The sequence below is a fragment of the Pundamilia nyererei genome, unplaced genomic scaffold, assembly GCF_000239375.1.
Source record: "Pundamilia nyererei isolate P.nyererei 1_Seehausen unplaced genomic scaffold, PunNye1.0 scaffold00127, whole genome shotgun sequence".
NCBI lineage: Eukaryota > Metazoa > Chordata > Actinopteri > Cichliformes > Cichlidae > Pundamilia > Pundamilia nyererei.
This window is the reverse complement of record NW_005187528.1, coordinates 874304-895103: the sequence shown is the minus strand read 5'-3', so window position 1 is coordinate 895103 and position 20800 is coordinate 874304. Positions and strand designations below refer to the sequence as shown.

General features: G+C 38.9%; 3 protein-coding genes across 4 annotated transcripts in view; 2 read left to right on the top strand and 1 right to left on the bottom strand.

The window, feature by feature from the left end:
- Positions 1–7212, bottom strand: part of nf2a (NF2, moesin-ezrin-radixin like (MERLIN) tumor suppressor a) — a 28973-nt gene extending 21761 nt beyond the window's left edge. Inside the window, exons 1-4 of the mRNA XM_005743075.1 lie at positions 6513–7212; positions 5304–5429; positions 5069–5191; positions 2096–2179 (exon numbers count right to left, since the gene is read on the bottom strand). Of these exons, the coding sequence (XP_005743132.1) occupies positions 2096–2179; positions 5069–5191; positions 5304–5429; positions 6513–6626 (447 nt within the window). The 5' untranslated portion in view covers positions 6627–7212. The remainder of the gene's footprint in view (positions 1–2095; positions 2180–5068; positions 5192–5303; positions 5430–6512) is intronic.
- Positions 7213–8378: 1166 nt separating this feature from the next.
- Positions 8379–16108, top strand: fbxo21 (F-box protein 21). 2 transcript variants are annotated; one of them, XM_005743074.1, is made up of 12 exons: positions 8379–8657; positions 9236–9371; positions 9749–9843; positions 10641–10762; positions 11396–11542; positions 11820–11956; positions 12065–12201; positions 12849–13028; positions 13314–13446; positions 13717–13907; positions 14044–14201; positions 15445–16108. In XM_005743074.1, exons 1-12 carry the CDS (start codon positions 8434–8436, stop codon positions 15684–15686), a joined length of 1902 nt encoding a protein of 633 aa, XP_005743131.1. In that variant the 5' UTR covers positions 8379–8433; the 3' UTR covers positions 15687–16108. The 2 variants fall into 2 exon arrangements, with proteins under 2 accessions (XP_005743131.1, XP_005743130.1); XM_005743073.1 differs by having other exon boundaries at positions 9734–9843.
- An 862-nt stretch (positions 16109–16970) lies between these two features.
- The window catches only part of tesca (tescalcin a), a 7817-nt gene continuing 3987 nt past the window's right edge, over positions 16971–20800 (top strand). The window contains exons 1-4 of the mRNA XM_005743071.1: positions 16971–17397; positions 18900–18969; positions 19578–19658; positions 20271–20410. Of these exons, the coding sequence (XP_005743128.1) occupies positions 17337–17397; positions 18900–18969; positions 19578–19658; positions 20271–20410 (352 nt within the window). The 5' untranslated portion in view covers positions 16971–17336. The remainder of the gene's footprint in view (positions 17398–18899; positions 18970–19577; positions 19659–20270; positions 20411–20800) is intronic.

Genomic DNA, 20800 nt, shown 5'->3' with positions numbered 1-20800 from the left:
CAATCCCATTTTATTCCAACTGACACTAATCAAAGTGGACTGCTGATTAAATAAAAAACAGATTGTGGACCAGTATGTTATGTTGTTGCTGATACCGGGGAGCACAGGGATTGTGCTGATTTGCTGACTTTTCTTGATCCACACAGTTTCTTTTAACCTAGCCCTGTCAAATTGGCATGGAAAGGCAAGTCTCTGAGGCCTATTGGGCAAATCTTTGAGGTAGAGCAAGCAAAAGCTGCACCTCAGTTTCCCGATCATTTTCTTGCGGGTTTAAGAGAGATGGGATCCTTCAACCAAGACGACTAAGATCGCTTGACATTTATTAAGTGTGCTCTTTTGTGTGGAATGATTTCCATAGCCTACAGGTAACATATGTGATCCTTTACCAATAGATCAAAGACATATAAAAACAGAGCACATTTCATACAGGGCAATGCACTTTATAGAGATAATATGCCTACTTTCATGTAAAGTACTGAAAAAATAAACAGTGAAAAGATATTGACTAGCATACACATATCACCAGCTAACAGACATCAAAGTAATTTTAATAATCTTAAGTAAAAACAAACAAAATTAAACCCTAAACCTAACCCTTGGCAAAAGCCACTCTGGAAAGGTCAGTTTGAGCTGGCATGAATAATCCACCAGTGCAATTAGTTGCATTTTCTTCCATTTTGGGAATCTTCAATGATTCACATTGATTACATTCTCATTTCTCAGGCTTTGATTTGTTTAAATCAACATTTACGCAAGTCTAGCAATCTGAATGACTGTTCAGCCAATTCCATAACCGGCTCCTAGACAAATGGCTCTACTACAAGCTTCTTCCATATTAGTTAACAACATTTGTATTTTTATGTATATTATTAGTTAGAACTAGAGTGTACAATAATTATTGAGGATCTAAAACTTATCTGGCCTATAAATTTGCTATTTCCCGAAATATATCCATTTCAGCATTTATAACGACCGATAAATGAACTACTGAATTTGAGTAAGAGACAGAAGAAACACCTTTCAACCATGTCATGAGTAAGTGTTACATAGTTTGTCCACCAGAGGTCAGTCTGCAACTTCCTTGTTGGCAAGTTGTTTGGAATGTCATAAACACAACAACTAACCACGTAATCCATCAGTCACCCTATCGATCTCATGCATCATCATAGTCTTGGCTTTGAAGAAGACCTCAATATACCCAACCTCCTTCACTTAGACAGCAGCAATCTGGATCAATTAAGGGTGATTTATGACTTCTCTGTTGGGAAACCATTTGCTGCCAACTGCAGGATTTTTCCACAACAGTATTGCATCCTTTAAGGTGATAACCCCTATTACTACAAAGTTCCTTGTTCTTGTTACAGCTTGTACACCTTACTTAAAAGAGCAAAATGCTAAAGCCATGAAACTGAACAATGGACTATTCTTTCACACTTGTTTAGTAACGAATGTCATGCTACTGTTTAATGAAAATGGATTGTGCCATTTTATTTAGCTGAGATTTCCTGCTGCCTCCACACCTGCTGGGTGGCTGCAACACCCAGCTGGTGCTTTAGGAGTGTAGCTGATTCTATGTTTTAGAACACTTATTTAAAAAAAAAATAAGCTTGTAGCTAGGTTCTTGGTTTGTATACTTCATCTGAGGTTGTGTAGTACCTCATGAAAAAGGCAGAGCTCTAATATCCTACCACTATCCTAAAGACAGTGATCTCTCAAGGAGACTTTTTTTACCAAGTTCCTTCCTGTTCATAAAATTCCACCTCTTAGTTTTGTAAAAACAGCCAAAAAACACTGGAACTATCAAGGGAAAATGAAATATGCTCTTCTGGTCCTTATCAAGAACTGAACAGCAGCAATCTGGATCCACATTGGATGATTTATGGCTTCTCTAGGCGAAGCCAAATATGAGAAGATTATAGAAGTCAAACCCACAGTTCATAAGAGTAAACAGTACATGCAGTACTAAATTCAGGTACTGAACAGAGAAAATGCCATTTCTTCTGAAATCCCATAAAATAAATCCATGCTGTTTACGAGTTCATTTTAGAAAGTTTTTAGTAAGCTGCATCCACAAAGTCCCAAAATGAGTACCTACCTCAGCGTGGACAGCATAGGAGGCCAACAGCACAGACGCCTCAGGGGGACAATGAATCTCTTCGTCAAGGATCTTCTTTTTCACCTGAGGAGTACCGAAATATAACCAGCTTTACTTTTTTCCTCTGAAGGCCATAGAAAGCTCTTGAGATCTTGGTACATACAAAAGAGGGCCTGACCCTGGCTATGTCAGGCTTTTTAATCAGACAGTTTCCATTTTTAACTTCACAAAAAAGTTTCCATTCATTGGTACTAAACCTGGAACCACAGACTCTAACTTTATAAATATGAAGCTGTCATAAATGAAGGTGTGAGCTTGTAAGACATTTTCTGTTTAGAGTAGATTTTTCCATTTGATAAGGTCTCAGAGACCCGACAGCTCAAAGCCTCAGAGAACAGTCTCTATTCATCTCTTCCTGAGAACCATCTTTCTTACCTAATTTTGTGAAGAGAGGCATGGACCTTGCTTAAATAACACTTGAAATGTGTAGAACGAATGAGTATAAATATACCCTGACAGAAATAGCTTTCACAATTGGGTAGCAGTACATCATGTCAACACATGCGACCATCTTTGCTCTCCTTGATCTTCTGAGTCTCTTCCTGCATGATTCAACCTGATTTCACGAGATTCCCACAATCATACTTAGCAATTTCTTGTGACTCATCTGTTTTATTTGAATTATGACAAAATGTCAATTTTATGTGTCTTTGAGCATATTACCATTATAAAGGCAGTGCTTCAAAGCAGATTACGTGTTTGCTTGATCAAAGATGGTTAAAAACAACAGTGCCAAGGGATGTGTTTATTTCCTTACATAAATGCAGTCTTCAAACCAGGTAACTTAACTTTCAACTATCACTGCTACAGTGTTTGGTATTTGATCACTTTCGAGAGAGGTCTGGAAACAGGATGAAGTGTGCCAAATAAATATTGTAAGACTTAAACATCATAGTCACATAGGGACCTATTAGACAGAGCCAGGAACTATGTACATAAAACAACACCATTTCATATGATCATTAAGATGCCCTAGGAATACCAGCTTAGATACCAGAAGAGCCTAATGACAAGTCCTAAAAAAGCACCAAATGATAACTAAAGGAGAACCACCCGTTTTTATAATATGTGTTATTTCTGCATCTCCAGGATTAACTGTTCTGTCTATGAATTCACTCTTTTCAGTGTCAAGAGTGGTAAACAGTTTGTAGCTTACAGAAAGACCGGTGCATGTTTAGTGTTGACTTAACTGTCAAGGATCACAATATTAATATGACTTTTTTTTTAATGGGCATGAATCCCCTATAACAAGGTCCCTCCTGATAAGAGTTCTGCTTCTCATTAGGTGTCACTACCTGAATAGCATCACCTATCAAACTAACTGAGTTTCATGCTTGCATAACTGCATACTGAGCACAAAATCTAATGGTAAGGTTAGATGGTGCAAACATACTTCAGCTGTACTTATATAAGACAATTTTATGCTTTTAACCTCATTAATTTGCAAAGCCAGTCATGCTGTCTTCTCTTGTTTTTGAACTAACAAAGGTGTGGAGCCAGAGGTGACAGCCCCTAATCATGGCATGCACTCAGAGGTTGACGCTGGAATCTGGTTTACAAATGAGACAAAGTTGTTGCTAAGATTACAGGCTGAGGTGACAAAGATGTGCATGTGTCTGTTGGTGCGAGTGGTCTAAGGTATGTGATAAGTGTCTATGTGTGTTGTGTGTGTGTTTCTATACGGGTGGGTGACCATTTCTGATAAGGACTAATCCACCTGACATGCCTGTGACACTAAACAGAGAGCACCTCTTGACATTATAGGAATTAATGAGAGCAAAGTAATAGGAAGACAAGCGACGCAATTCACTACACATTTGTATTTATTTCCCCTTGTAGCTCTGCACTTCTTGTGCACTGCTGTTATTTCTTTGCTCTTGTCTTTTTTTAAGCAAGGTCTTCCCTTTGGAATAAATAAATTACTCCAACTACCTTTATACGGATTAAGGACACAGAGAGACACTTTATATGCCTTAAGTAGATAAGTGCTCTACCCAAACACTGGAATGCACTGCAGTTGAAAGTCAAGTTAAACTAGCACATTTGGCTAGATATGATGGGAGTGTTAGGGGAGATAAACATTCCATAGAGGATATGTTATTAATTGGGGCAATAACTGAGCCTTTAAAATCTAACTATTAATTGATAAACGTGGCCGGTGGCACTGGACGACAAGCGCACAGTTACAAATCCTATCTTGTGCGAGGGGAATGGTGTGTCAGGCTCTGCGGGAAATCCTAGAAGAGTATTAAAAGGATAGAAAGGATAGTGGTAATATGTTGTGCATTGATTCCAAGTGGCCGCACACAATCAGACCTAGAGAACAGAAAAAGTATATTACAGAGCCTTCTGCTCAAGAACCTAGGGGGAAAAATATAGATTCAGAGGCCCTGTTGCCACTGGATTAGAAGAGTAAGAAAGTCACAGAAAAAGCACATTAGCCAAATGCATGTTGTGCAAATGTGCAATGGATAATCTCCGTGTTGCAAAGTATTTTCAAAGCTTTAGGTGCAGGTTTGTTGGGGGGGGTTGTTTGTTTTGTTTTTTTTCAGAAAGTTCCTCCTCTGATGTTGTGTTGTTTTAAAGGCTCAAACATGCCCACACCTGCACTGGAAAATGTAGAGAAAAAAAAACGCTCTTCCCTATTACCCAAGTAATAATCCAAAATCCACGGTTCTTCCAAGACAAGGATGTTGTGTAGCTAATATCCTGCAGTAATTTTGACTTACAGAGCCGCTGAGATAACATAATGTCAGAGACAAGCAAAAGCTCCATAGCAAACCCAGAGGCCAAAGAAAAATCTGTTCAAATCAAATATTTCAGTGTGCACTACATATGTCCTGACTTACACTGACAATGAGAGAACAAATGTCTAAATGTACAAAATGATGCACATAAACAGCGTATAGTTACTTGTAGAAAGAAGAGATGTTGTGTGATATCTTGCACTAGCTCCTCCTCTGCATTTTCAGGGTAAAACTTGGCCAGGAAGTGAAAGGTGATGGGTTCTTCTTTTGGCACCTCCTGATCTAGAACCTGAAACAACAAATAAACAATTTTTTTTTTATTGTCATGACTCCTATATCTATATTAACAGCATTTACATAGCACATAGTTTTTTTTAAAACAATTTAAGTGCAGCAGTCACCTTTTTGTCCATTTTAAGCCATGCAACTGTGTCCTTGATGTTATACCGGAGACCAAAGAACCATGTCTCTCTCAGTCCAAGAGTTCGGCACACCAAGTCAAAAAGATCTTTTCCTTTCCACTTGACCTGTAACACAGAAAAAAATAGGAGGGAATTTTGCATTCATAATATCCTGCATCTTTGTTATCTAGTCATACTGGCATTTCTATTACAACACTGGGTTCCAAGCAGAGAATCATACATGTCCTCCTCATCCTGCTGAGAGCTAAGAGGGAGGCATATCAGGCACACATATCCAATTTAGATTGGCTTTCATCTCTAGCCTCTGAGTTAACTTGGGTTGCAAGCTACTGTCAAGTGCTTCCAAGGCTGGCATGAAAAAATGCCCTAAGAACCGCAAAAGAATAGGATAAAAAACTCTCCATGCACAAGGAATGGCAACCTTGACCATGCAATACTTCTATGCAAGGCTGAAAGAACACTGTCTATATGACCAATACTTATTATGTGGTTCTTCTTCAACCCATAATTGATACAATCGTCATCCTAGCACAGAAAATAGAAACCTGTAACTCGGATGACGCTGTTATGTGTAATTACTATCTCTAAAGTTTAGTGGGGTTCCTCCCTTGTAAAAATTAAAAAAGGCATGGTGTCTGCAAGTCATTTTGAAGCCTTTCAATTCTCACATATCCCCAAGTCATTTGATAAACCCAAAACACCACACAAAGGCCAAAATTACATTTTAAAAAGCAGCATAAATCTCTGTTAGCAGATAAACTTCAGCAAACCTTATAATGCACTGACTTTTGCCACCAACTATTTCCCTGATCACATTGGTGCAGAAGACACAGATAAACATATAACAGATAATCATCTGTTATATGTTATATGTTTATATATAATATTATACATAAACTGTAGCTGATATCACCATAATATCAGCTACAGCTGTTCAGTTCATGGGTCACAGTTGACTGCTGCCATCTAGTGTCGAAAAGTGCTAATTGTTTATCTTAAAAAGGAATGGACACCTGTATCCATTCAGTTACTCTATCCATTAGATTCTTATCAAGCAGTTGTAAATACATTACAATGCATAGCAATTAGTAACTAGTCGTTATTAGCAGTACCTGGCGTTGTGGCCACGGTCACTACAAATGTCGAAAAGTCTTGGCTCAAGCTGAATGGATTTAAGATTAGTCTCACCTCGCAGCTGAACTCCAGGTCCGACTCCATTGTGGAGATCCTGACGTTGAAGGTCTTCGCTTGTTTTCTCATCAGCGAGTTAAATCCCATTTTTGCTGCAAAGGCACTTGCCATGGCGAACAGTTCAAAAAAACTAACAATTCAATTGTTCAAAGTCGCTTCTACACTTACCTACAAACTGAGTGCACGGTCAAGCCATTTTGATTAACTTTTTTAACTCTCTGATGGAAACAGAAGACGAGTCATCCGGCATAGTTGAAAGATGAGCACAGCTGTGCATGTGACTTTCCAGACTTAGTATTTATCGTTCATCTATCGCTGGATGCTCAAACGAGAGTTACATGAGTTTTTAAGACTCTGACTGGCATGTTATTGCTCTATTGTTGTCCCGCAATTACGTATTTATGTTATTTTTCCCTTTAACTGCCAAAAAGAAAATTATCAATATATTCATCCCAAGCAGATAAATACAGCGTAGGCTTGTTAGGCTTGCTATTAGTTAGCTAACTAAGATTACATATAATATGAACCCTTAAGTGGCGACAACTTTAAATAAATCCGTAAGAAATACGACAATGTTCACATTTATGCGTCTCACCCAAATCATTCCGTCTGGAGACGTCAAAACACTTAACTTGTTACACATGAACTACGCTAAAAAGGAAGCGAAACACCAGCTAACCGCTGCTAACCACTTGTTAGCGATCTCATCCAATGATGCATTCGGGTACCGCCCAAAATGTTGTAATGACAAAGTAGTACATAATAATGGCATTGACATAAAATGCCATTTTATTTTATGGCAGGGCAGAATGCTATTTATGGCTAGGCCATTATAAATGAATACTTGCATGCACTTCGCTTTCTTACTCTAAGACAAGCTCAAGGGGTTCACTTTGTGGTGACTAAATCCACAACTATTCTGGTGATCAATAAAAATGTTGTTGTATTTTTCAGACAAAAATGGCAGACCTAATTGTGTTGTGTCTCAGTTATGAGAAGCAACTGCTTTAGTCTGTGAAATGGGATCATAATCTGAATATATTTGATTTTAAAGTGCTGGGCAGTAAAATTAATTAATTAAGTAATTAACATTTAAATTAAAGGAAAACAATATCAGCTCATCTTGGGCATTTGAGCAGTGGATTCTTGAAGAACAAATACATCTGTTCTAAATACAGGATCTCGTTCCTGGAAATCAACACCAGTAACCCACCAGTACCACGTGCAATAACTATCTACCATAAAACTCACAGAATATTATTATTAGTAGTAGTAGTTGTAGTAGTAGTGGAAGAGAGCGTGGAGATGTGAGAAGATGGTACTACAAGATGATAGTAAGACCTGTTATGATGGATGGTTTGGAGACAGTGGACCTACAAATAGCCAGGAGGCAGAGTTAGAGGAGGCAGAGTTGACAATGGGAAGATTTGCAATGGGAATGATCATGGGCTGCCTTAGAAATGACTACACCAAATGGTGTAGTCAATACACTAAGGGTGAGTTTCGAGAGTTTAGAGATGCTTGGTTGGCAGTGGCTTGGACTTTTGCAGAGGAGGGACAATGGATGTTATTATTATAATTATTAATATCTTAAATAATTTCTCAAAGAGTAAAATGCTGTAGAATATATAAGTGAGACCTGTTAATTACATCTGACACTACTTGCCTATTAAACAAGACTTGTACTTTTTTTTTAAAGTTTCCTTTTATGTTTTTGACTTGCCTGTAGTTTGTTTTGCAAAAAATAAAAATAAAACATAAATAAATAAATAAAATATATGCAGAATTTCCGATGGTCATGAAGGCAGCACCGCTTTTTATTTCCTCTTGAGTGAACGTGGCTCCACCCTCGGCCCGGCCCCCTGCGCCATAAAGGGGCGGCGAAAAGGCAATGAGGTAATCGGGGTAAACAGTAAAGATGGCGACGCCTGTGGATGGAGAGGGACAGCCAAGTCTAAATGGGACTATTCCCGACCCCCAAACAAAAAAACTGACAGACCTGCCGACCGAGTTGCTCGAACACATCCTGTGCTTCCCTGTCCTCAAACATGTCGACATTTGTAACGTCTCCTGTTGCTGCAAGCGGCTACACGACGTTTGTCATGGAAGGGGGAAGGTCTGGGGACACCAGTATAAACTCAGGTGCTGTTTTTTTGTGGTACTCTATGCTGGCTTCTGGTGACTTTTTGTGCTGTCTATAGAAATGAATCTGACTCTTTTGTTATTTATGCGTAGTTTAGAGCTATTAATCTCCAAATGTCTGCTCTGAGGTGGGTTCGTTTACTGCGAACTCACAGGCAGCTGTCAGCCGTTGACATTGTGCTGATGCACCAAATTCATCATCACGCCATGCCGGTGGCTTACCTCCTGCAACAACAATGAGGCTTATAATTGTTTACAGCTTTTGCAAGTAGCGATTTATTCTCCATTACACCAAATGAATTCATTCACAATGAATTTGTATGACCTTGAATGTTAGCCTCTGATCTGCAGAAGAGTGAAGCTCTTGGCAAAAGCTAGTTACTGTAAGCCCTCCTCCTGAGTGCCTTGGCTGACAGCTTTGCTCTTTTTTTTTAAGCAGAGCAAAAGACACCTCTTCAGCAAAATGATAAACAGTTCTAGAGACTAACATCTAATGCTTGAGGCACCAGGCAGTTAAATAATTCAGAATTTTTATCTGTTTTCCTGTAATAAAATAATTACACTGCCTTTATTAACAGATGGCCAAGACTGCAGAGGTTTTATCGTCAGAATGAGTCTTGTGACTGGCTCAGAGAATACAAAACACGCCATAGAGTTGGGATACAAATACGAAGGACTGTGGAATCGATCTCAAAGAGATTCTTCACAGAAGTTGTGAGTAATCATTTTTATCAGTGTTGGGGTTTTTTTTCATTATCTGTTTTAGTGTTATGTGTGACTTCAATACCTTGTGATAGACTGGCAACACATGGATCAGTAGCAGTTATACATATTTCACTTAAGATGCAACATTTGATCTTACCAACTTAAATGCATGTTTGTGAGAGATTACGTGGGATGCGTCTGAATTTTTTTTATATTTCTTAACACATGCAAACTGTACAGGTTACAAGTCTAGTATTTAGCATGGAAAACACAGATATAATGGTCTTTGTTTGGTTTTTCATGCGCACATATTTATGCAAGAAAACCTGAGCTTTCAGTGTTCCAAACTAATCTTGAGGTCTGTAACGCAGCCTTGCGTTGGTCAGGTGCTGGGAGACAGCTTTGCAGAAATTGAGTCACTTGGAATGCCTGAGCACTTCTGTGAAGATGAGCTGCTCTTCATACTCAACTCTGACAAGAGGTGAGAGCAGCATTGTGTTTACACTATAATCTCAGTACTTGACATTCTTGCTCTGTAGCTGTACACCCTCTGACCTCTGTATTAGGTACACATGTTCAGTTGCTCATTAACACAAGTGTCTAACAAGCCAATTACAGAAAATCAATGTATTTAGGCTTGTAATGATGACGTAATGCAGTTCATCAGCATCACAATGGGGAAGAACAGTAATTTAAGTGATTTTGAATGTAGCACGGTTGTTAGTGCCATACAGGCTGGTGTTAGTTAGCAGTTTCAGAAAATGCTGAACGCCCAACATCTCAACACGAAACTGGGATCCATCCTGCCTTGTATCAGCAGGTAAGGCTGGTGGTTGTAGTGTATTAGTGTGGCTGATATTTTCTTGCACACTTTTAGCCTTTTGAACATGATTGTGAGTTCACAGCACTCAAATGGCATTTGACAGTCACCAGATTTCAGTCTGATAGAGCACCTTTGGGATGTAGTGGACATTCAGCCAAATTAAATTCAGTGTGACATTACCCTTTCCGAATGGTCCAAAATCAGAGGAATATGATCAGCACCTTCTTGAATCTATGCCAGGAATAATAAAGGGAGGTCTGAAGGCAAACAGGCGTCCAACCTGTACTAGCAAGGTGTACCTAACAAAGTGGTGAGTGTACAGTTTGCAGTCACAAATGGGTTTGGGTGTTGATCATGTTAATCCTCTCTAAGACCTCTGTGATTATGATAGCTTTTGTTTTGTTGCATGCGCTCTCCTTTGATCTACCATCTCTCCATTCTCGACTCAAAATTAGGAAAAGCCTGACCCTGAAGTACTATGCAAAGAAAATCCTTTACTTCCTGAGACAGCAAAACATCCTGAAGAGTCTGAAGAATTTCCTGGAGCAGCCCACAGAGCAGCAGTCAGCTCTAGAAGGTGAGGCATCTGTCCCGATAATACAAAGTTATTATACATTTATGTAGACTTAAAAATCTCTATTATTACTGTGTTAATAATTTATAGCTACTAATTTTGCTACTAATTATAACATTATACTGTGCTTAACAAATTATTAGTCATAAAAACAACAACAACTACAAAAAAAACACAAATATTTTAGAAATCTGTCAAAAACCTTTTTTTAAAACTAAAAATTTCTACTCAAATTTCAGCCGGCAAACTTCTGAGTTCTGAGAAGTCAGACATTGATCCATGACAACATTCAACCATTAAAATGTATTTTTCTGTTCAGGAATGCAAGTAAATGCCTGTCATTTGGCATCTTGAGAAAAAATAATGTGAGTTACTATTTTTCTCCCACCTTTTTTTTCAAAACAAATAACAGTCACTTCAATCATTTTATTTTGGCATAAAAAGATACAATTTCGATTGACGAGCTTGTGCAAACTGGTGAATTACCCATTACAGAAACCTAGAAAAAACGAGTTTAGGCTACTGTGGTGGTGGTCTAATAAATTTGTTATGCACAATATATTGAAATAACAGTACATTTAAACTTTCTGCCTTTTCCTTATGTAATTCCTGTGGTTCCTTTTTTTTCCTCCTTAGGTGCTGTACTAGTTGATCAGTATTGTAACCCACTGGCTGATGTTACACTTGACAGCATATCAGCCCAGCTGGATGCAATCACAGAGAAAGTCAAGAAGATGCTGAGGATCAAGAACCCATCTCACCCCAGCCTGCGTATTGCCCAAGGTCAGCTTTTAAGTCTCACAGAACTTGAAAAGAACATTTGCTTTCTTTTCTTTTCCGTTCTTTTCTTGTGTTTTTCCCCCTTTATTATGTTTCTCCAAAGATTTATCATCAGTTGATGCCTAAAGCCTGAAGGCTTGGGCTTTCCATTTCTAGTGCATTCTAAAAAAAGTCAATATGAGCAAATATGTTTGGCAAAGGTGGCACAGCTGCACAAAATCCATAACCTTCACTTTAATGCAAAGTTTGGTTGATGTTTTATTTCTTGTGTGTATTGCAGGTAACTGTTCTGTTGTAGAGGACTTTGAGCTCCAGAGACAGGTCATTTGTGCCCTTAACTCTGTCCTGTATGAGCAGCTTCAATACAAAGGCAATGAGTGTGACTACTACAACCCCCTCAACTCTTATATCCACCAGGTAGACTTTCCAGAAATCCTTTATCTTCAAGGTGTCAAGCTTTTGAATAATTTTCAAATTATTCTTCTTTGTGGAATATTTTCACTTATCTTCTTGGTAATTGTGCAGGTGCTACTACGTCGTACAGGCATTCCCATAAGCCTCTCCGTTCTCTACATGACATTGGCCCAGAGGCTCGGTGTTCAGCTGGAACCCGTCAACTTTCCCAATCACTTCCTGCTGCGCTGGTGCCAGAAACCGACAGGGTACAGCTTTCATTAAAAAAAAAAAAAATTCAGATCCAGTTATTGACTGAAATTTAAGCTGTCATGCATGAAGTTTATGGAAGGGAAAGCATGGAGGAGAGGAATAAATAATCAAGATCAAAGCATCCATTTTCAGGGTTTATGCACACATAAATCAGTAAATCAACACCCATCAGCATTCATCAGCATCAGCTTTAGGAAGTGGGAGTTTACAGTTTGTGATGTTCATTTATTTTTTTATCTTTCATTTGATTTAAGCTACCACAGACAGTCATTTGCCATTGATTTCCCTTGCTGAGGTTACCTGTAATAGACACAAATGATAAACGGCGATGGCTGCATAGCAGAGGTATGAAATCCAGCTACAGTAGTTAGAACAACCATTCCTAATGGGAGTTTGGAGTATGTTAAATGTATGCCAGTGTGTTTTAACAGACACATAGGAACATGTGTAAACACATTTCTGCACCTTACTCAGAGATAAGGACAAACAATTTTTTTTAACTTCCTTTAACATTCTTAAAACTCCTAAGCTAATTATCATTTATGTTTTATAAAATTATACAAAGCTAAAGCTGGTGGCAAAGTGTGTGTTTAATGTGAAATGTGTATTTCTATGACATTAATGGAATTTCTTTTTCCTGCAGGACTGAGGATATCTATGACTTTGTCTACATTGATGCCTTTGGAAAAGGCAAGCAGCTGACAGCAAAGGAGTGCGAGTACCTCATTGGCCACCAGGTTACAGCAGATTACTACAGTGCCATAAGCACCACAGAGGTGCTGCTTAGGATGGTGGGAAACCTGCTTAACATCGGCAAGAGAGGGTAAGGGAAATTGAACACCTGACTCTACAATCGCTACAATCGCTTAGAGATAAATGGAGGGCGGATCAGTGGATGATAAAACAAAGAGGCTAATCAAGAATGTTGCTCTAAATTCCTGCTTATCTTTTTGTTTTATGATCTGACAAAATAATTATGGCATTAAACAGTCTCAAAGCAAAATAAATGATTAAAATGGATTTGATGTCTGTCAGATGAATAAATTAATAGCATCTTCTCTTTACTATTTTATTTCTATTTTTTTTCTTTTTTTTCCCCCCTTGTCAGTGAGGGCAATGAAAAATCCTACCAGCTACTCCGAGACTCTCTGGACCTCTACCTCACAATCAACCCAGATAATGTGCAGTATTTGCTGCTGCAGGCACGCCTCTACTTCCACCTGGGAATCTGGCCAGAAAAGGTCAGAATAGCCAACTGTCTGTTAAAAATAAGTCTTGATTTTTAGACTACTGAAAGTAGTTTTTGTAGTGTTACTATACTGGAATTGTTTTCCTCATTCTCTACCTAAATTAAGTGTTAAATATTATAAAATATAAAACAATTAACATTGTACTGCTCTTGCACAATAGTTTAATATGTAACATAATGTGCAGCTGCATAGGACAGCTATTCTCAGAGGTCATATACCTGACATAAACACATTGTGGATTGACTTTTATCCTTTTCCCAGGTGCTTGACATCCTGCAGCATATTCAGGCACTGGATCCCTCCCAGCACGGAGCGGTGGGTTACTTGGTGCAACATACGCTGGAGCACATCCAGCACAAGAAACACCCTGTGACACCCGAGGTGAAGAGGCGTAGTGCTCCAGAACACCTGGAAGTCCAGTATTCAGTCGGCCTTATTATGAAACACAAGCGGTAGGTCACACTGTAATGTCATTCGCCATGCATCATACATGACAAAACCTAAAATCCTTTCTGATCTTTCTCTCTGATCATACCCTGTATATTTGATCACCTGAGCATTTTGGCTCTTTTCCACCTGTTTTATCAGCTCTGGGTATAACTGTGTGATCTATGGATGGGACCCTAAATGTACAATGAGTCCAGAGTGGATCTCCACCATGAGGGTCCATCAGCTGTCCAATGGGGCTAATCAGCCTTTCTACAATGTACTCGTGCAGGATGGGACTTGCCGCTATGCAGCACAAGGTATGAATCATATACAATAGTGTGGTGATGGTAACTATTAACATCCCCTGTGTACAGGTTGTGTGATTGAAAACAAAAATGTGTAAATAATGTATATACTTGGTAAATTCCTTCACCTTCAAGGTGGCATATAGCTGTTTGTTTGGTTTTGTTGGCACTTATAATGCACATTAATGGACAGAGTCTGATCAGTGCTCTACGTATGGCTTATTTACTGAGTAAAAAACACACAACAGTGGCAGTACAGATTGAAAGTTTGTAGTTTTACTAACTTGGGGTATGTGGGTCTGCTCTGACTTTGAGTGGGAATTCCAGGTTAAAGGGGCATTCCACAAAAACAATCAGACTGGGAACGCTGAATTTCCAACTTTAGACTTGTTTAAGAATGCAGCATTAGCCAGTCTCTCTGTACTGCTCTGGTGCTTATTCCACTTTCCAGAAATGAACAGGACTTTAAGCTGTGATGTGAAAATAAATTGAATTTGAAATTATCTTGATGAACTTAATTTTTCATTACACAATTTTGACATATTATTTTGTAATTGTCCTCTGTGCAGCGCCACAGTGGATTTTAAAATCAATCAATCAGATGTGATTCGTGTCACCCTTTCAGCTTCAATTTATAAGGTTTAACAAGTATTGCATTATTTTAAATACCCATTTCTTTTGTACATAGATGCCCATTTTCAGAGGCTCAAAAGTAATTACTCCATTTACTAACATTCAGTTTCATGGCCAGACAAGGTCAGTTCCCCCAATATTGCATAAGAAATTCAGCAGATAAAGGATTTGGGGCTAATTTTAAGTGTTAAACTTGCATTTGTTAGCTGTTCACTGGCACTCTGAAGAGGCCGATAAGGATGTAGAGGCTATCGTTGGGCTAAAAGGACAGATTACACCGTGCCAGAGAACCTCTAGAGCAGGCTGCAAAGTTCTGGGAAAAAATGGATACAATGTTGATGACGTTCTTTGGACAGATGAAACCAAGATGAATTTATACCAGAATGATGGGAAGGGAAAAGCATGGAGAGGGGAAAAGAACAGCTCATGATCCAAAGCATACCACATCAGTTGTCAAACATGTATGGCTGCCAGTAAAAATGTGTCACTAGTATTTATTGAATACTGACAGCTGTGGTTTACAGAGGTAAAATTACAAAAACATAAGTCCTTGTTCAAATACTTATGGACATGTCACATATACTCAGTCCCACCTGAAGTATGTTTTTCCTTTGTTCTCCAGAGAACCTGGAGCCTCACTCAGCCCCCCTGGAGATTGGCCACCCAGAGGTGGGTCGCTACTTCTCCGAGTTTGCTGACACCTACTATGTTGCCAATGAAGAACTGCAGACACGATACCCAGAGGACATGGATGAAACCTTGTGTACAGTCCGGGAGTTCTATCACAGACTGACACCCAGTGTTGGGAACCAAGAAGAAGCTCCTACCACAGACCAAAACAACCAACAAGCCATGTCTATGTAGCAAGCAGCGCTGTCTAGCACTCTGCCAACCCAGGCTAACCGCTTACAGGTCACAATTAACTTAGCTGGTGCTTTGTTGTCAAAACCAGAGGGGTATACTATGAAGGAAATTCAAGAAAGCCAGGCTTTTGTTGCCTTAGCTGGCGTAACAGACCCTAAAAACCCAGTTGGAGATGATCAGTACCATGACGGTAGTTGTCAGCGTTCTCTATTAAGCTTTCTGCTTCAAACTCTGTGTGTGCTCACATAAAAGAGGGGAGTTTCACATGACATGCAACTCTTCTTGCATATAAAATGACCCATATGAGTGCTACCCTTTCCAATCAGAGACATTATATGATGATGATTATAAAAGGTGATTAAAATCTATAAGGAAATTTGAAAAATATAACAGTAAAATGCAGTACTGTTTACTCACCAGATCAAAGTGAAATCAATTTGACTGAATAGGTATAAAAAAAAAGTATAAAAGAAATTATACATTTTCAGTATCACCAAATTAATACATTCACCTTCCTGTGACAATGCAAAGAACCTTTATTCAGTCACTTTAGCAATGTGTGAAAACCTGGCGCTTCCAGATGATTTTCAAACTAAAACCCAGAACATAACCAGCTCCTGACCAGGTTACGAGAACACTACAAGTTACCATGGTGATTTAGCCAGTTAAGACGACCACTTTCATGACACAGAATACTTTATGTGGAAGTAGCTTGCTAAGCCATTGAAATTACTTCGTAGTAGACCCCTCTAGCCGTGTGGAACAGAGAGTTTTTGCTTTGATACATCTGTCCTAATACCCGTGTATTTGTTGTAAAATCAAGGTTCAAATTGTCAGACAATGATGTATGATATTCATTTAGCAGGGATGTATTTTTCACAACCCAAATACCTTCAGAGAGCCAAGTTGGAAAATTAATCAAAACCAGAATAATTTAACTTTAGAAACCACTAGATTTAAAGTAAACAATTAAGCGGACAAGTAAATATCAGAATGAGTGTCCACGTGCTGCAAATCCCCATTGTCTAAAACCAAGGAATGCTCTTTTACCCACAACTCCACGCATCCAGCACCAGTCTTAAAACCATTTACCCTAAATCCCCAGTACATTGACACCCAGACGACTAACTTTGTAAATTGACTTTTGCTTTTATTTCTCCGTATTTTAATGGTGACACTCACTTATGAAGGTCTAACTTTCACATTTCTAGTATTTTTTTTCCTGTATATTTACAAGTGAAATAAGTAGGATGCCATGGCTCATCAGTCTTTAATGAAAAAAATAAGTGGAACCAATAAGGACACCAACTACTTGAAGCCGAAATGACTGAGTTTTGAGGAGACAAAAAGAATAAAGCGTTCCAGGTTGTAATACTTACTTTCTGACTCATTTCTCTCGCTTAGTGTATTCATTGTTTTCTAGTTCACGACACATCACTAACTACATCTGCGCTAATGAGAAACATGAAGCAGCAGGTGGTTTATCCGCACACTGTGTGGATTTAGGACCTTGAGGACGCCAGACGTTCCCAGGACGCCAGAAGCAAACTACACTTCTAGTGTCTTGCAGAGGGAAGCGGGTTAATATTGCAACACTACAGAAAAGTTCAAACAAAGTATGCGCTCTGACGGAGCGGTGAAGCAGCAAGAATGGGAGCTTCGCAGACGCGCCCCGAGCACAACTACGACGATCTGACTGACAAAAGTGGATGTAAGTAGGAAGATTCTCGTTTGATGCCGTGCGCCGTGCTGTTTGAGTTAAGTGCTTCACTTGCATCGTGGAAAGGCTGGTAGCTGTGATACGCGTCGTCGAGGAAACGAAGGGAGACTAGTGATTAACAATTAGTTGATAGCCGTGCCGACCTGTTTTTCTAGTGTGCTGGCTGATATTAAAACCGCTTAATGGTGATGAGGTCAATAAAAAGGAAATACAACTGTGTGAAAACTACTGGAATTAAATGGAACCATGTTGCGCTCCTTATTACTCACGTAATCGGGGCTACAAGTTGCCCAACGTAATTTCCCCTACTGTTTAATTCTGAGTTAATAACATATCTTAAAGAGGTCTAAATGGTACTTGGCAAAAGTAGGTCAATTTCGGTTTAAGGCGGAAAGAGGAATAACCGCATTTTGTTCCAATGTTTTTCAAACGCCTATTTTTAAATTAAAAACCTAATCTCAACGGGAAGACGAGTGGTTGATTGCTTACACGGAGTAGCTGTCAAAGAAATGAGACGGTCCCATAACTTTGTGTAAATGGGCTCGACATGTGACACATGGTGTGACGGGTGTAATATTTACGTACTTAATATGCAAAAGAGGATCTTTAAAACGATCTAACAGCGATAGTTATGACTAACAGACGCAAGTTTAAAATCAGGTCTACTGTTCAGTGCGATTGTATACATTGTTGGCGCATTGAGGCACTCAACACTTTACCGTCTGTATGTGGAAGAGTGAAATAAACAAGTTAAAACACTACGGAAGTAAGTAGAGTTTTGTTTTTTCGTCTTCTTTTTTAAAGGGCGAGTCTCCAAGTAGCGGCATGCCAGTCTGATAAACGGGGATTAGATTTGAATCAACTTTATGGCTTTTGTATGTTTGAGACTTTGAACTATTTTATTGCCTTCATTTCTTCAAGGTGCGTCTCTCTCTGGGCTCAGCTGGAGCGCTTTCTGGACTTGAGTTCTGCGCAGTTTGATGAATTGATATGTTTCATTGCACCCACAAGTGTGTGTGCTTTAATACTACAGATTCAATACTACAGATTCTTCTGTTGTTGCCCCCCCTTTTGGCTTTGGCTAATTGGTCCATGAAGTTGAGTGTTTGTTGCACCACCAACAATGACTAACAAACTGGTTTGTATAAAAGCATTAATTTACATGCTCTTGGGAAACGGGGGAAAGGTCACAATAAACAGGGGTGTTGTCCACAATGATTAGAAATTCCAAACTAGTTTGATAAGTCACCAGGTAGAACTAGAAAATCATGCTTAAGGCTTCTGGTATGTGTTTGTAGAGTGCTGATTTAAGTAACCATGTGAAATTGCATAAAGGTGTTCAGTTTGTTTGCACTGCCATTAGACTGATAGCAAAGCAGCACCCATACAATTTGATTAAAAACAAACAAAGTTAAGTGAATGTATAATTATAAGCATTACTGTAAAAAATCTTCACAAATACATTCACATTGTTGATGTGTGCTTCTTTACAGTTTCACAGGAGCAGATCAAAAATCTTTACCAGAGATTCCAGCAGCTGAGTGGAAATCATGAAAAAATAAGGTAACGTGTCTTGTTACATGGGGGTCAGCTCGCAAGTGGTTTTAATGGAAACACCTGGGCTTTCTTTGGCTGATATAGTAGTATGGCAGTTGCAGACTGGCAGTTCAGACTCACAATGGAGACGTTGCAGTTGCTGCTAAAAGATGAAATACTGTATGGTCAGGCTGAGGAACTGTGAGGATTTCTGGCTTTTCCAGCACAGACAAAAACAAGTAATGTAATGGTGATACAGACACACACCAAAAGAGAGACATTAGGCAAATATAACATGCAGATAATGATGCATTAGTAATACAGAGCAAACACTTACTGTGCAAACACACCACTTCATATATAGACATGCCACATGATCACAGTGGCCGGGTTTTGGTTCCTTATTTTGAAAAAGAAAGGGGGAACAAATGTTTGTTCTGGTAGGTTGGACAGATAGCACTATTCACATTCATTACCACCCTCTAATGTTATTTAAATTTGTCCAAAAAAAAAAACCCCAATCTGACTGTGTAGTAGACTGGAGTATAGTGAACAACAGGTGCCTTGAGTTGACAGGTTGCGATTTGGTACCACATGAATAAAACTGAATTAAACCTTATCCTGTCCCACTGCAGCCGAGATGACCTGGAGCGCATACCGGCCCTGAACAACAACCCAATCAGAAAGCAAATTATTACTGCATTCTTTGATAAAAGGTGAGTACAATCAAATGACACCATATTCTCTCTGTTACCTGTATGGTTAATGTCAAGATCACTGAACTCTTTAATCAGAATCAGTTGTTTACTGTCGACTTCTGTGTGTTTTGGCTGATGAAAACAATAGGCTGAAGAGAACCTAATATGTGGAAGTAACTGTTATTGTGGGGTTCAGTCTTCAGCTAAAAGAACATCCATACACTTTGTGAACACACATTATCCACCTGTTCACATGAAGCAGCAGCTTTGAAAATGAGGGTTTTGTTGCTATTACAAGACAGTTGTTGGCATTTTTAATCACTGTGTCATGCTTTGGAGGGTGGAAAGCAGCAGAACAAACCACAATGAACTGCATAATAAACAAGCTGTCTGTGAATGCATGTGGCTTCTGCTCACAAGCAAACAGCTCTTGTGACAAACTGAATAAAGAAAAAAATGTTTTATTTTCCCACAATATGGAGATATTTTCATCCATTGTATCAAAATGAATAGTTTAGGATTATCATTATTTATAGTTATTCTTTTTTTTAACCAGAAAAGGCAGGAAAATGCAGAAATTGCATTGGTTAAAACAAGCCTATACATTGGTTTGTTTTGATTGTGATACAGGAACCAGCATCAGAATGATGTTGGCTCCCTTGACGAGATTGGCTTTGAGCAGTTCCTCATGGTCATGTCCCACTTCCGCCCTGTGAATTCAACAGCGACAGAAGAAGAGAAGGTGACTGTAAGAAAACAAAAGCTTCGCTGTAAGTATCGAGGTGGTTTTGTTTTTTTTCCCCCCACTGCTGTCTTCACTTCTCTTTGTGTGTATCTCAAGTTTAAATTTAAAAAAAAAGTGTGCCGTGCTTCTGGATAAGACTGTGTGGTGATGCTTACACATAAATGACAACTGAATTCTTCACTGCTTGTCCAGTACTATATTGAGAGCCACAAAGGTATTTATGACCAGACTGGGAATGTTGCCCGGGACAGCCATGTCAAATGTCACAAGTATAAAGGTATGATTTGTCCTATTATAGAAGAGTGAGACACATGAGATTCAAATAAATGCTGATGTGAAATCTGTGGGAGAGCCTTGGACCCAAAACATGGTTGAAGTACAGTTTAAAGGGAAAGAAGGCTTTTTTTTTTTTTTT

Coding starts and splice junctions, on each gene's coding strand:
- fbxo21 (XM_005743073.1), top strand. CDS start 8,434: ATGGCGACGCCTGTGGATGGAGAGGGACAGCCAAGTCTAAATGGGACT. Junction 10,763..11,395: donor GCAGCAGTCAGCTCTAGAAG/GTGAGGCATCTG, acceptor TTTCCTCCTTAG/GTGCTGTACTAGTTGATCAG. Junction 14,202..15,444: donor TTGCCGCTATGCAGCACAAG/GTATGAATCATA, acceptor TTTGTTCTCCAG/AGAACCTGGAGCCTCACTCA.